Genomic DNA, 17590 nt, shown 5'->3' on the forward strand with positions numbered 1-17590 from the left:
AGCCTGTAATCTGCTGTTAGGAACTGTGCAAGCAGCTTGTTTAACACACCACAAAGTCGGACGCCATTTATTACTGGGTTCACCTCTGGGGGCTTTTTATTGATTGGATATCTTCCATTTAATCTGCCGTGTGATTGAGTGACTTTAAAAGGTCATGCTAAGTTCACTCAAAAATATGAGAACTGCCGTCCACCAATGTCATTCGGATTTACACCTATTCAAAATTTGGGCATCACATTCGGTTATTCGGTCAGTGTTGGGTAAGTTACTTAAAAAAAAATAGTTACTAATTACCTCTTCAACAGTGTAATTAGATTACTGTACTAATTACTCTCTCTAAAAAGTATTTAATTACTTTTAATTTCTAAAAACTTTCAAAATCCCGTATCAATCTCAACCAGCTGAATAGACATGAATATGTTTTAATTCTTTCAAATAAATACTATAAAATCGCATCTTCAAACTGACCAAGGTGAAGGTTACATTATAGAAATTTTTTTTTAATATCAGACAGTACATTTTGATGTTAAACCCACTATTGTTTTATGTCTGATCTCATGACATTTCAAAATTTTTTCATACGTATTTTACAAGATGGCTAATACGAATTTGTACGAGTGCGGCCATACAATTTGGACACCTCATAAAATGCATACGAATAGCTGTGAGATCGGATTGATCTATACACAGTATTTATTTCAATAACATCAGAAGTAACTGTAATTAAATTACAGAAAAAATTAAGAGTAATACCTTACTTTACATTTTCAAGGGAAAAGTAATTAAAGTACAGTAAATTAGTTACACCCAACACTGGAATCAATGGTGTTTGGAACGAAAGGACAATTTTCATTTTCATGGAAAAATTACAATCGCGACAAAAATGTAACTTTTCTTGTGTAAAAGCACATGCAGACCTGATAACGATGAAGGTTTCCCAGCACAACCATGGTTTGTTAATTAGATGGTGACATGAATGACAACAAAGAATTAAACAATTAAAAGTAACAATAATTTAAAAACAATTAAATAAATAGGGATACAATTAAACATAATAAAAGTGAATAAAAATAAACTTAATCACAGTTGCACCACTTCAGTTTGCATATCACACAGGCAAAGGGGTCGACGAAGCATCTTGTTCATGAGCATCTCAAGTCTCACCGCACAGCTAGACTGCTTGCAGATTTTTGCTTCTGCATTTGATACCCTACAGCCACATATTATAGCTGAAAACTCATTTTCATTTGGAGAACCAGCTGATTTTTTTCGATAATTGACTTTCTAACCAATAGGTCTCTTATAGGTGTTCTTTCTGACCTCCTATATTCTGTCACTGGTTCTCCGCAAGGCTGTGTTCTGCTCTTCATTTCGTATACTGATGATTGCAGGTCCAACGAATCCAACTATCATCTAATCAAGTTTTCTGATGACAAATGTCTTTCGGTCTCTGCTCTCAGGCCCTTCACAACATCTTCAGAAAATATGTTGAGTGGTGTGACAACTTGCTCAGAACTAAACGTGAACAAGATTAAATATATGGTACAAATAAGCAGATGCAGATGGCTATGGCAATCACCACTACCATTCACGGAAAGTACCTGAGCACAATTTTCAACAATCTGCTGAAATGTACTTCCAACACAGATGAGATACTTAAATGCCAACAATGGCAGTACCTCTTAAGGAAACTAAATTCCTGTGGGGTTAGTAACATCCTCAATATGTTCCACTACTCCTTTATTGAAAGTGTCTTCACACTCCTTTGCTGTACAGGCTAGGACACAAAGGATGAAGGCAACCCTTGTTCCCAAAATGGTGCCGGTTTTAACCCCCCAACCATTCCTGACCCCTTGTTTATACCAATGCCATGCATTTCCACCCTCTTATATTTTTAATTACACTCCGGTATACATATTTATTAATTATCTCATCTGGTGACTGTTTTTAAGGTATCTGCCTGTAGCAATTATATTCAATAAATTGTGCATATTTAACTAAAAAACACTGCTGCTGCTTCAATGCCATAATGCTTCCTATTTATGCTGTGTTGTCACTCAACATGACCTCCTAGAGTAAAAACACAACATGATTAGGAAGCATCAGACATTATATCTATGCATACACACACACATGCATATGGTTTTGATTCACTTGACTATACTGTATATGGGCTCTATAACCCCACAAGAATTGAAAAATTAAAATGAAGAAAAATCACACAAAGTGATTGCATAATACATTAAATATAATAGCTAAATTATTTATTTCATTTTTATTATAATATTTTATATTATTACATTTTTTCAGGATGTTGTCAAATTCACACATTGATATATTCGAAATCCATATTTAAAGCAATGATAAAAGTAATTGTAATGTCCTTTAACCATTACACAACATTGTTGTGGATCATTTTCTGAATACAAAAACCATTGCCAATGATGTAGTCTAAAACAACACTGCTCTCTAGTGGATGAACAGTTTCCTGCAATATAACGTTCAAAACACATAAATCCAATGCACACAGAGAGGAAATAGTGAATGATGAATGGTCTTTTCCACCGGATGTGACGTGACAATGACTGATCTCGTGAAGGAAGCCCCTCACCTCCTCATCCATCTCTCAGTTCAGCTGACATGCAGTTTATTGGCCTTCATCAACTAGCAATATTTTCAAAGCAGTAAATTTTGAGCTTGACATTGAGCATGCCCCCATTACTTTGACAAAGGACATCAATCTCCTGAGAGAATGGGTCACATCAGGAGGAAAAAGAGCCCAGTATGAATGTGAAAAACTGAGAGTAGATGTGAAAAGAAGATCCAATGTTAAAAGAACAGAAAGTCCCCTGCAAATTCAACATCTGTGTCACATAATATGTGTGTGTGCGCGCGCTGTGGAAAGACACTGAACTACCACTAGGTGGCAGAAGAAGAACATGCTTTTGAACACTAAATGTCAGTTTGATATCCTATTCAAATACTCCATACTTAAAGGAAACGCAATATACCAGGATACTAAAAAAGATTACATGTATATTGAGGCATTATTATAATTTTGTCTTCTTGGTTTGTCTTCTTCTCACTGAAGTCAGAACAAGGTTGCAATCATGGCTACTGCATTTTGTTTTAAATGGCTAATGCATGAAATTATAGATTCCACAATCTACCCCCCAAGAAATGGTGTGACAGCCTCTGAAAACAGTTGTAGAGAAAATACTGGAAGAAATAGATTGTGTGATCACAATTTCTGCTTATCTAAAATTAGTTTTTTTAGATAATGTAAAAATGGTTATATTCAAAAACAAGTAAAACAAATGTTACTTTCATTCTTATTATAAAAAATGAGAAATATTACTATTTTGATATTATATTGTAATAAGACAATTATAATTTACAGTGCAACTGTAAAATTACACAACTAATTCTATATGTATGGTCTTAATTCGTTTTCAAATGTCATCAAAATTGACTTATTATTTATGCAATATATTGCAGTATTTATTGTAGAGTATTTATCAATGAACTTTTTTATTTTTTAAATACATGTGTAATCTTTAATCAAACTAACTTCTCCTCCCTCTTGCATTGACATCTCTTCTCTTCTCTGATGACGCGTTTACTGGAGGGACTGAGGGATCAACCTGTCACTCACATGAACCACAAGAACCCAATCAATTCCTGAGAGAGATGTTCCGATACCCTTTTTTTCCCCTTCCCGATACCTGGACTCAGGGTATTTCGGCCGATACCGAGTACTGATCCGATACCTGGGTGTGTACAGTATATATACAGCTGCAATTCATACTAGCACTGTATAAATTGATAGAATTATATTATGGTGTGCTTCAGACTTATCCCTTAATTGAACATGAACCAATACATAGAGTGAACCACAGTATTTTTACTATCTGGCATTCCACAGCAATATATTAATTATCTTACTTAAGTAAAAAAAAAAGAAGTTAAAATGCAACCACACATCTAATACTGTAAACAGGGAAAAAGGTATTTTAGATTTGCAATATAACTGTATAAATATAACTGTATAAAAAAAAATAAACAAATAAATCTAGGAATCAAATAATAATAATAATTTATGAATAATATATATAAAAAAAATCTCTTTATAAAATAAGGTGGTCCATAAATAATTTTGTTAAATGAACGGCATTTCAGTTTTGCCAGCGCCTGGCCTTCCAGAATAATAAACTCAATACATGTGATTTTTGATTTTGGCGAGGCTCAACTTTCTCTGCCCCTGCCCTTGTGTAATCGTGTTTTGTGGGATGACGTGTCTTCAAATGCATAAATTACTCGTGTTGAAGTTGCTAATACTTGTTCCACCCCTCGAAATTGCAGTTTGACATATGAGACATGTCGCCGTTTTACTGGCTGGTTGGTCCAGTCTGAAAAACTGGCAAACTGTGGACATACTGCCAGGGCGCGCGTGCGTTTTCTTCTTCGCTGCTCTAAACAGTGGTTCCTTGCGGCAACAGCACGACTTCCTAGTTATTGTTTAAGAAAAAGGTATCGGATTGGTACGCGGGAAGAAGTACTCGCCGATACCGGTGCCAGCATTTTTATTGGTATCGGTGTCATTTCCGATACTAGTATCGGAATCGTAACAACTCTAATTCCTGATGGACAAAATCAGATCTTGCCCCACATTTCTTGTCTTCAAGATGCCTTTTACTTGGATATATGTCACAATAAGAAAGAAAAGACTAACCGCAACGTCCATTTCATGCCGACTTCCAATGGAAAACTGCAGGGAGCCCTTGAATGTCCTATTTGGTTGATTACAATTGGCTAATAAATCATTTCCTGCTTCTCATGCAAGTTTGGGATGACGGGGTGGCACATGTGGTATTCCCAAATGCACATTATAAGCGGATCAAATTCAGAAAACAGAGTCGCTCTGTGACACAAAACACACTGGATAATGAGTTGCTTACGTGTAAAATGTGGAAATTGCGTGAATAAAGCTAATCTGATTAGATTTTGCAAGAAAATGTACTTTCCATATTGGTGAAAAAAAGGCATCAAGACATTTAGCAAACGGACTGTGTGTGTAGCCTTGTAGGCGTTTCGTCTGATAATAGGATGGTAGAGCTGATAAGGAAAACAGCCGAGAGATTGAGCAGCATCTTGTATGGTAATGTTGACCAAAGCGGAAATATCTCTGTCATTTATCTCTTGGTTGTTTCCAGTTATCAGCAAACTAGTTTTAACAGACCAGCATTTCTCAAGCAAAACATTATGAGGAAATTGTTAAACACCAATGGCATATATTATAATTAGTTCGAACGCATGGATGAATGTTCAGGAAAATAAGATGTAGATTACAGGAGCGGGAGACAGACTTATCGGGGGCTCTGGCAGATCTGCTCTTGGCCGCGCTGAGGATTTGCTGGCTCTCTGGCTCGTCCTTGAGTATATTTGGAGGGCACACTAGGTTGGCACAGCTGATGGGAAATGATTAGAAAAGACAAGCTGAATTTAATAGACAGGCTAAAGAGGCTGTGGAGAAGTATAACCTGATCAAAACTGCCCTGAGCCTAGATGAAAATGTAAGGAAAATCAATGCGAGGCCAATTGATATTCAATCCGTACAGCAGCTTCATTCAGCAATTACATGAAGTACATCAGTGGCATAAACTCTGTAGTAATTTGTTTGGTCTCTTCACACATTAGATTGAGTGCTAGTGGATGTAAAAAAAACAAAGAGCTTGGCAAGGATTGCATAACATTTGATGTAAAATATGAATATTAATTTTATATTAAATTGTCATATTCACTAATTGTTGTAAACTAAACTAAAATGGCATCTAAATTTAATAAACCAAAAATTCACCACAATCAGTAAACCACATTTCAAAACTATAACTTAGGGGGTGTTTACGCGACAACGTTTTACAATATCAAATATAAATTTTGGCCATTACGTTACATGACAACAGTGTTTGGGGGCCTGAAATCACAAGCGGGTTTACAGTTATGAAAGTGTTCAGTCTATAGCCATATAGTGTTTCTTTACAAAGCAGCATCGGCAACTAAAGGCCTTTTGCATGAAAATATTTTTTAGTCGTTTTTATGGATCCATGAATGGGGATTGTTTTGAAAATGTTTGAAATTGTTGTCTGTATGCATTTGTATGGATTTTCCACATGATCGGATGGGTGACCGTCTCATGGCGTCTAACACCGTCTTACACGGCGCACAAGCACAAAATAAAAATTTGCATTGAATAAAAATATCATTTTTGTTCGTATGCTGTCAATTATAGTTATTTGACGGAAAATCTGAATCGGAAAAAAAAAATTGGTATCGGCAGCACATCGGTATCACACTTAGAAAAATAATCTGACTTTGGATTTGGAATCAACCAAGAAAATCGCAATTGGTACATCTACATTTTTAATTCTTTGACCACATCTTTTTTTTTTTTAAATCAAAATGTCATAGCTAAATAATCAATTGAAACAACAGTCTCTAGTGATAAAGGCCAGACTTCTCCAATAATTTTGTCTGCTTAAATCCCATCTACTTACAATTTGATTGAAAGCTTGAATTCAGACCCGCCTATCTATTAAACCAAGACCCTATTATACAGTTTTTGTTAATCCAGTACACTTGAATGTAAATCACAATACGAAAGAAATTATAAGCTACTTCTGTAACATCAAAATCTTTCAATAGTTCAATAGACTGTCTTAAACTCCAGCCAGAAGAAGAAAAATCCGGCACAATATAAACAGGAGCTACAGTTCCCGATATAAACGAGCGGGAAATAAACAAGGGACCACCTGGCCCCTTGATAACAGCAATAAACTAATCATATACACAAAATCTACTAGTCTAGCATATTATTACTATCATAATCATAGCAATAATAAAAAAAGCAACAACAATAATATATAAATATGGAAAGATAGGACATTGCTCCACAGGGAAATCTAATGATATTTAGTGCAGCTATAAAGCAAGAGAGAGGAAGCTCTTGAGTAAAAGTACAAATTTTATTAGAATCGTGATGCTAGAAGAGATGGTCAGAAAGCATCCATTTTTAATGATTTTGAAACGATTTGTCTCACCATTGTCTTACGTTCAGTCACCATTATCCTGAGAAACAATACATCACCATGGAAACGCTTTCCTCTGCGCCCACTACCGCTCTGCCACCATAGGTGCCAAAGCTGGATGAATCTGGGCTCTTTGTGTGCCCTGTGATACTTGTGATTATGTAACCGTAAAGGGCATCAGTCTCCCACTGACCCTTTCAGAGAAACTGGCATCACCACAGAAACCAGTGAGAGTGTAAAGAGAACGGTGCCTAAACACAACCAAAACAAATCTGTTCCAAATCCCAAACCTTCTTCACAGCCTTCTTCAAAACTACTAATAATACACCCTTCAGGAGACTCTTCTGTGAAGGCTGAATGAGCAAAAAAAAAAAAAAAATTCTAGCTTTGAAGCAAATATGATGGAAAAGATAACTTATAACAGAAAAGTAGTGGTCGACAGAAATACCAACTGTAATTGTCCTTTTTTAAAAATGATCAGCATTAGGTGATACGTTTTTCTTTTTGGGCAATGTTTTGGGTGCTGGACTTTTATTTTGACAGCGCTGAGCTAACACGTTATTTAGATGTACTGTAAATATACGAATATGTGGAGAAAAAAAAAATTACACAATTGGATTTGCTTTTATATTATTACAGTAGTAATAGAAAGGCAATAACTATAATACCCATCTACCATCAGCATTCAACAAATACACATTTATATTATTTAAGCAAGTCTTTGAATATCTAATAAACATTTATTTTAACAAATCTTGCAGAGTTAGTCGAATCCAGCTTCCATTAGTGGACTGTATAAAAACAGGTGCACTCTGTGTGTAATAGTTGGTAATAAATACGAATAAAAAGAAAGCAAACTAATTTCTTTGTGAAAAAAAAAAAAACTGTAGCTGATACTGTATTCATATTAAAGTATAAGTCTGTTTATTTTACAGATTTATTTTTAATTCATTTTAATGTAATATATATATATATATATATATATATATATATATATATATATATATATATACATTTTCAGCAATTGTTTTGCATTTTTTTTTTTTACTATATTTCAATTAGTACGAGATTATATCAGCTTTATATACCGTATTCTCTAAGATGTCAGCATAGGTATCAATAGATGTATCGATATATGTAAAAAAAAAAAATTAAAAATCAATAAAAACAAATACAAGGTTGAAAATGTGAAGAAAAAAAGTCAAAAGGAAAAATTAGGCTATTGACAATTTCACCTTTTGAAAAGTAATATTTCTGACAGATGAACCACTATAAAATATCGGTATTTTACTGATAAGCTGACCATTATTCCCATTATATTTTTATGAAAGATAATTAATTTATCTATTTAATTTTCTACAGTATCCTGTATTCATTTAGGCAACATAATAAAATAATGCACAGTATGGAAAAACACATTAAATATAAGATTTGGCAGACTTATTAAATCCGTTTTTTTAAGGATTAAAAAAACGTGCATACACAATATCCAATCAATTGTAAAAAAAAAAAACCAAACAAACAATAAAAAAAAAAAAAAATAAAAAAAAATAAAAACGAATAATTCCCAGTAACCAACATGGAACAGCAATAAATAAATACTGTAAATCCATACCAATAAGCAACTGGCATATATTCTAAATATTATTTGCAGGTAATGTCTATGGTAATAATGATTAAGGACGTTCTAGAGGGGTTTGCCCAAGTTAAAAATCTCATCACTCACCAATCTCCTTGCCGAGTCCCGAGTGGAGCATGGCTCCGGCAGAGGTGACCACAGCACAGGTCTGGAATCCTGACCCATAAAGCTGGCTTAAGGGTAATGCAGGTACAATTTTCTGCCAGCCTAAATTGGCGAAAGGCTTCTCGGCCCCATCCAAAGTTCGAACCTTCTGCCTCTTTTTCAGCTCGCACAACACCTGTTGGCCATTCTGTTGTGCCTTCCGGTGCCCCCTGTAGGCCACTCCGTGTTTATTATTATTCAGGTAGTCTTTCACAGCCCTCTGCAGGCGTGGACTGAGCATGCCTACGGACAAACTCCCTTTCCACAGACCGTGTACTACAGATTTTGATCTGGGAACATAGTATTCGTCCTGGTCAGAGTCCTCGGAACGCCTTGTGGCCTGTTTAGTCGCCCTCCTCCTGCCCTCGTCTCGCTCTTCTTCTTCTTCTTCTTCTTCCTCTTCCCCTCCCAACACCTCCTCCTCATCTTCATCCTGTTGAGTTGAATCCTGGTTGTACTCTTGTCGCTCGCGGTTGCGACTCGTGGCGGCCGACCTCGAGCCCACATCTTGGGTGCCGAATGCGGACCAGGCCGCCAGGCTCTGAAGGTCAGGATAAGGGTAGGCTTCCTGGCTGAGCGGACTAGGTTGGGGGTCGGCACTGGGGTTTTCCTCTTGGCTTTGCTCCTGTTGGGTGTTGCTGGAGGCGGAAGGGGTGGAGGAGGTGGCCAGGCCTAAATGGGTGGTCATAATGCTTCGGGGGTTCCCCTGCAGTGAGGTCAGGCGGCGAGTGTCTGTGTAGGAGAGAGCGGCAGCGGAGTGCGGGTCGTCAACTCGTGATTCCATGAAGTAGGAGAGGAGTCCCAGGAACACCAGCACCCAGACCAGCATGAGGCCGAGGGTGAGCCGCCGCCACTGTTTCAGACTGGACTTCATCTTCTCGTGTTCCTCACGGCCGCACGCCGCTGCACTCCAGACCCAACTGGAGAAGGGTCAGCAGGAGGCCTACAACAGGACAGGACATTCTTATTAAATATATATATATATATTATAGCATTCTATAACCAAAATCAACCTGTACATTTTCAGGACTTAACCTCATTCTCTGACAAAGTGCAAAGTGAACAGAACCGGGATGTACAACTAGTTGTCAATCACATCACATAGAGTGAGAAAGCAGCTGAGCATAGCACAAAAGCGTCTACCAGGTCCATGTGCATTGCAGATTTTCATGTGTGGTTTCGCTGCACATTCATAGAGACCGTATTCAAGATGCTAGTGTAAGTTGCTGTGATAACAGGACATTTAAAGACTCCCTCCTGTAAGTAAATGCGGTTGTCAATCTTAAAAACTGATGCTGTGCGATTACATTAACCGTCGCGTGTTGCCACCTACTGGAGGTACTAGGTCACAACACACTTCAGTTGACTTCAGTAGTGTCGAGAAGCATAATTACAAAAAGACGATAAAAAGTGACAACACTCTAGTGAAGTTGGAACATGTCTGATTTTCAGATGAGATTCTCAATTCAGTTAACATAAACCTGTTGAAAAGAAAAATGTTCAGTGACTGTCAGTGTAGCCATGAGTTCAGGTTGAATGTCTGCACTGTACATTTTTTTTTCCATAATTCAGACTATGAGTTCAATAATGTCACACATGCTCTGGTGACTTTTACAGTAATTAGGAAACATTTTTGTCATAACTTGCTATAACCCATAACTTGTCATAACAATTATTATTACCTGCACTGAACACATATACATGGCAATATTCAGTTATAATCATAAGTGCCACCTACTGGCAACAGGAAATGACATGGTTAACACTGTAATGCAGTACTAGCCACATACTAAAATATGCCATTGTGTGCTAAACATGCTAGCAGCAACACTTAGCTGAGTGATAAAGCATGCTATTATCACCATTATAAATGCAATTTTTTAACACACTTTGACATACTCATCCTATATTTACCAACTATATTTTGGAAAAGGTGCGAAGGCCCTTTCATCGCTGCTTGCAGCTTTAATTATTATTATTAGTTTAATTAATAATATTAGTATTAATTATTAATATAAATTGAGTTTTGATTACAGTGCCTTGCACTGAGAGCTATATTAACAGGTGAAGTAAACCATTTTGTGTGAGAGAAAAACATAGGAGGTTGGCTCTAGAAGCAAATGACAGATTCCATTCTCATCTAAAATCATTCCTTGCTACAGTATACTTTATCACTACTAGAGCCAGTTTAGTATCATGCATCAAGTAAACAAATTACTATCATAACTTCAAACCGTAATTATGTCTGTTAAGTATTGCACAACAGTGACTGTTATTGGGAGACAATACTTTCAATTAAATGACATAAATCTGAATAATAATTCAAAAGTATGCTGTGTAAAACAGACACACCGACATAGTACCTAGAGAGCTACCAATGCTGTCAAAACAGGAAAAAACACTTGTCAGCTTTCTCTTTCCTTTGAGAATAGGTTCCCCTGAGACCACTCATGACACACTGTTAGTTAACTGTATTGTTTCACTATTCTCTAACTGCAGATCTCAATTTAGACACGAGAACACCTGCTGTCATATCAGTGTTTCCATTGTCTATTTTGTGCAAAACAACTGAAAAAAAAAACCCCTCTTACTAGTGTAACACTTTGTGGATTGGATATTTATGCCTATATTAAGATTTATGCATTTAATTGCATATAAAAGTTCATGTTTGAAATACACAAATTACCAGATTTAGATATTTATAATGAATAAATCCAGTTTGTTTTGGATCTCCCATATTTTAATAATTGACATTTGCTAGCCCCCATCACAGAATGCTTTAAGAATTTTCACATTTTCAGTAAAAAAATAAATAACAATTTTTTAGTATGTTTGTTTAATATTTTGAATTGCAAGGAAATCAGCATGTCCTCAATGTAGGACACAAATGAATTCCCCTACATGAATGCGATAATCCTCTAACCAAATATGTCTGTGCACTTCCTTGGAACGAACACACACACACACAGAGGACACATGCTTTTGGTTCTGTTATGATAATGTCAACTCTTGCCAGAAATGTTTGAGGTGAAAGAGGAAGCAAAGTGGATTTCCCAACCTCAGCTTGTGGTGAGAAGTGGTGGTAGAGTAAATCCTCAGTGGCCAACTTTAAACAATTCCATTTGGACTAGTCATCCAACAACAGACCAGTTAATTAATGACTTTAAAACCTTTAGCAGTGGTGCTTTTAAAGAGATAAATAAAGATTGTCCAATAATTGATAGACTAACAGTCAGCAGAGAGGTTTGGATTGTAATTCAAATCTCAATCTCATTTAAAGCAGCATCGCTATAGCCATCAGTAAATCAGTTTCCATTCGAAAAATCATTTTTTCGAATTGCCTGAAAAACCTCCTCATGCGAGTGTAAAAACTTTTTTTTTTGCGATATACGGGAGTTTTTGCGAAATTGACATGTTTTCATTTCGCAATTTCAATTTGTGCAAATTGAAGGGTAATGGGAATGCAGCTAGTGCTTGTGGAACATCATATTCAACAAAACATTTCAAGACAATCACTGAAAGTCTTTAAATGTCCCGTGGTGAGCAAAGCTCCTGTAATTATGCAGAATTCACAGGTTTATTTGTGAGTTGTTGAGCTGAGATTAAAGGACCATGCCGTGTCCGTCAAATAAATGATTTTCAAAAAGGCTCAAACTTTTGGTCACTGTGAATTTGATGTTGCTCACCCACAAAGCATTGAGGAAAATAAGTATTTGAACACCCTGCTATTTTGCAAGTTCTCCCACTTAAAAATCATGGAGGTGTCTGAAATTGTCATCATAGGTGCAGGTCCACTGTGAGAGACATAATCTAAAAAAAAATAAAAAATCCAGAACACACAATGTATGATTGAACTATACTAATGAACTATTTATTTGTATGATACAGCTGCAAATAAGTATTTGAACACCTGAGAAAAGCAATGTTAAAGCTGCAGTAGGTAACTTTTGTAAACATTTTTTTTTTTTTTACATTTTTGTTAATTTTTGCCTAATGTCCTGACAGTAGACTTTAAGACGGATAATCTGTGGGAAAAAAATAATAATAATAATAAAAAAATCAAGCTCCTCTGGCTCCTCTCAGTGGTCCTATTGCCATTTGCCCGTTCAGCAAAAAACAATCATAGCCAGGAGGAGTGCCTCAAGTGGCACCTGCTCATAAACCAAAGAAGGGTAAAAGGAAAAAAAAAATGATGATGATAAACAAGCAAGAGAAAAAAAAAAGAATTAGACAGAGCCCATTGACTCAAAACTTGTGTCAAAACTCTAGCCGCGTTACATGTAGATGAAATGTCACGCGCTGTACAAAGCAACAATTGAAACTTGCTAATTCACTGGCTTGTCATGTTGCTGAAATAATATTACAGTGAGCAGGCCGAGGGACAGGGACATAAGAGCGGCGTGAGGCCAGTGGCGTGAGTGATAATGAACGACACCTGTGAGACGCACTGGCCTCGCATCTCTCACGGAGGAGCGGATCATTAAGGAGGAGCGACGACAGTGGAGAGAGGAACAGGCCTGATTTTACGTTGTGATTTTATGTTCCATTTTGTGTGTTGTCCGTGAGGGGCTGCTGGCTTTTACTTTAATTTTGTATTTGTTTATTTATTATTAAACTTGTTGAACGTTCGCCGGTTCCCGCCTCCTTTTTCCCATAACAACTGAACCCTGTTAAGAAACCTTATCAAGCATTAGGCCTACATATCGCTTGAATAATTATTTGAATTACAGTATAAGTTACTTTATCAATATATTATCTTGGCTATTTATAACTTCTATAAATTGTGCAACGTTATAAACTTACATTGCAAAATACGTAATGATTTGAGGAACAAGTTTGCAGTCAAAGTATGGGCAGGCCTTAGTCAATGTAAAGCATATTGTTGATGTTTCGTCCCTACTAGTGAATGTGCCATAACTGTTTATCCGCCATCATTGGTGTCCAAGTGTAACGGAGGCCAGCTAGTAGTTGCTGTGCGAGTAAACCTCACTCCCCGATCTCAATAGGCGCTCTAGCGACAGCCGCTAGAGGCTGCAGTCTTTAGCCTCCTTGTTAGCGCACCTGACTCTCATGCCGGAGACCCGGGTTCGAGGCCCGCTCGGAGCGGGTCGAGTTGGACCCGGGTGTGAGGGGTTACACATGCTTACTAGCCTGCACGTTCACGGCAGGCTCCGCTGTGGGGAAGGAGCATAGACAGAAGTGGACAGAGCCATCTCAGTGGAACTCCATTGAGACAAGTGAAGCCCATTTTTTTAGCACTTCCGTTCCTGACGCGCAGACTCAAACAGAGCTTTCTTCTAGTGGCTGTGGTATGAAATCTGAATCATTCCCTTCTGAAACTTGCAGAGGCGGAGAGTGTGAATGGGAGCTGTCCATGAGCAAGGAGCCGGAGAAACTTTTGCTAGGTATTCTGATTAATTATTTTGTCATTTTGCCTCCACGTTTCCCCGATTGCCCGCGAGCTTCTCCTCCTGTTAATACGGTAATCTCTCTACTGTGCGACAGAGAGTCGCTTGGTTATGACGCAATCATTAGCCTACTTTTACAAAAAAAACTGCTTCTACGGGGCCATAACATAAGCTGCAAGGTAATGGAACATTTTATACATTGTCGTGTTTCTTTAGAAATAAATAAAGGACAAATGGGGTCTTCAAACGCCTCAGATGTAAAGTTTTTCGCTGTCAAAGTGACGCCAAAATCAATCGGAGTCAATGGAAACGCTAACGCAAGTGAAGTTCTGCTACAGGATGGCAGCTCCCACGAGGCTTCAACTTCCGGTCGATGGATTGACCCCCCCTGGGAAGGAGCTGTGGAGGGAGGCCTTAGTGCAGCAGCGAGCAAGGGGGTGGGACCTGTAAGTTGTGCTTGTTCAAATTTTCAGGCTAAGTCAACATTTTCTCAAAAGTTACCTACTGGAGCTTTAAGAAAATTTGACAACTTTCAATTTCGCATTAAGAAGCATTCAAATTGTGGTCACGTTAGCGAAGTTTTGTGGGGGGAAAATGTGTTTTCCATTGTCAATAGAGTAACGACGTATGAAGCGCTGCTCACAAAAAGGTAACATTCAAAACCAGCAATTTTCTGTTGATCAGCACAGCAAAATTCACATTATCAACCTGGAAAGGAGAAGTTGGTTGTGGCAGGATTTTCACATCAGTGACCAGCGAAATAGGTGAAATGTGACTAATGTGATAGTAGGACTCAGAGATAAACGCTACAGCGAAAAGACATAAGCTGCTAAAGTCCAGGGGGAAATTAATGAAAAGGGACTGAAACTAAAACACTGAAAGTCGAAAAATCAATATCCAATGATATCCAAATATGCAATTCTATGCCTTGAAATTCAGGGGAGCTGAATGAGAAATGTTGGCGCTTTAACGTGTTGCACACTGCTGTCACTGCTTAGAATTTTAAGCCAACATTGCAGCATGATCGTTTTCTTATTAGAAGCTATTTACAAGCCATATCAATTTGGTTTGGGTCGATATGATTGATGAGAAAAAAGAAGAAAAAACAGAAAATGTTACAGACACAGTCCGTCTGCTACAAAGTCTGCTTACCGCATTTCCTTCCCCCGAGTTGAAACAGACAGACACAAATGCACTGCAAACGCAGAAATCTGCATAAAGTAAAATGCAGAAATCTCAAGAGCATGTTGAAATGACTCGGCCAAACAGTGTTTTAAAGAAAATGTACAAACAGAGGGAAGACATAAGGGGCAGTGAAAGAGCGCAGAAAAGCGAGGGAGATACACGGCTCATCCGTTACATTATTCATTACCCTCACAAAACCGGGTGACTTCCCAGAGCTCCTTCAGGTCATTATAAGTCAGTCTCTCTCTCTCTCTCTCTCTCTCTCTCACACGAAAACACACAAGCAACAACAAATGCGTGCACACACCTCATTCCTTGGAAACATCTGCAGTGGCTTCAGACAAATGAATATCATGTGTAGCAGTATTACAACACTCTGGACCTGCACTGCAGTTTAGCACGAAAGCCACTTTAAAAAAAATAAAAAATAAAAATAAAAATAACGAGTGTTGCTTCTTTTACTTACTCCTCCATGAGTGCAACAAAAGGAGAAACCACAACGACCACAGGCTTTTCATTAAGTCCCGTCTTCTTAGCGACCGTCAGAGCCAGCTGATGAGTTACACTTTTCCCGAATCATGTAAGAAGGATGGCAAAAATATCTTTCCGATCGACAAATGCCTTGATTGCAGTTCTCTGTTTGTCTATTAAAATGAATGCGCTGTCGATTTATTTCACAACAGACGCGACAGCGGAATCTATACATGTCAATTCTCCAGCTGCAGTCATCTTTGAGGGAAACCAGTTTAGCGCTCTTTGATAACGTGATGATTACGTCCCTGCAGATCATCTGTTCATCATCGTATAAAGCCCGCCCTGGCAATCTGATTGACCCGTTAATTTTTTGACTGATCATAATTTCTCCTCAATGGATCAAGTCCAGACCGAACTTCCCGACCAAAAAATGTTGTGGGCGGGGTTCGGGCTGTGGTTAGAGGTTAGGGAAAGAGGCCAACTTGGGATGCCAAATCTTCAAATAGAGCTTGAGGTAAGTAGTTTTAAGCTTTAGCGCCATGTCGCATTGATCAATACACCATTTCATGTTGCATTTTTCTTGGTCGTAGCAGCAAACACACTGTGAGATGATCATGCTAAACTGACATTGTCAGAAAATGATCGCAGGCTATCTTTGGTCTCAAGATGTGACAATGGACATCTTTGAAACCCTCTCACGATTTAGGAGCCATGTCCTCAGAATCTTTCGTCTGGGACAGCCCAAAATCATACAATGTGTACCGGGTATTCGCCAAAGCTTGCAACAAACCCTTTCCATTTAATGAAGGTTTTAATATCAGCCAAACTAGACTTAACTAAATCGAAAATAAAATAAGTGGCTTCAGGCAACTCCCTATTATGCGCAATTAACATTTGACTACCAATGCTTTTTCAGAATTAATTTATCTTATACTCTTTTCCCTCCTGACCATTATGCATTGTCATTTGATTTGAACGATTTGGCAGGCATAAAATATAGCTACAGTAGCAAAAGCGATCCATTTAATTCTGAGGGTCAGAGAGCAGGAGCAAACTATACTTCTGGCAGTCCCAGAGAAATCTGTTAGATGGTTTTATTCTCCCACGCTGACAAACCCACAAGCATTTCATCAATTTCACCGAAGACAACGATTGCACTTGAGGCTTGTTCTGTCCTTGCGGAGGGCAATCAATATACAAGACGAGAAGCAAAAGTGAGAACGGAAGAGATATGGAATTTCTGAGCAGACAACCTTGAGACAGCCGGTCTCAATCCAGTCCGTCTCTGTGTGACCCCGTTTCGCATTTACACCCCTCTCCATTATGGATGACCAGGCAGCGCCCTCTGGAAATCAACTCGGAGGTCATTTGACTGCATGTGCAAGGAGAGCCGAGGGAGCAGATTGATGAGCAAACACATGTTCAGTCACACAGTGAACCCATTAACCTGAACCTTTCATCTACATTGCTAATGCACTCCAGTAACCCAATCCACTGCCAGACATTTTTAGTCACGCAGGATTCATTGCATCTCCAAATCCATAGTCATCTCCAAAAGCGCAGTCATCCCCAAGCGCACATTAACCCAAGTCTTGTGGTCTAATACACTCAGGGAGAAAATCTCACCTGCACCACTGATCTGCCGTCCATTTAGA

The 17590-nt window shown here is 38.0% G+C and overlaps 1 protein-coding gene across 4 annotated transcripts in view; it reads right to left on the bottom strand.

Moving 5' to 3' along the window:
• The window catches only part of st6gal2a (ST6 beta-galactosamide alpha-2,6-sialyltranferase 2a), a 68304-nt gene that overhangs the window by 26111 nt on the left and 24603 nt on the right, over window positions 1-17590 (bottom strand). For all 4 annotated transcript variants that reach the window (XM_039683264.2, XM_039683262.2, XM_039683263.2 and 1 more), the window contains exon 2: window positions 8812-9811. In XM_039683264.2, the coding sequence (XP_039539198.2) occupies window positions 8812-9742 (931 nt within the window). In that variant the 5' untranslated portion in view covers window positions 9743-9811. The remainder of the gene's footprint in view (window positions 1-8811; window positions 9812-17590) is intronic.

Source organism: Pimephales promelas, chromosome 7 (genome assembly GCF_988280905.1).
Source record: "Pimephales promelas chromosome 7, fPimPro1.hap1.1, whole genome shotgun sequence".
In the NCBI taxonomy this organism is placed as follows: domain Eukaryota; kingdom Metazoa; phylum Chordata; class Actinopteri; order Cypriniformes; family Leuciscidae; genus Pimephales; species Pimephales promelas.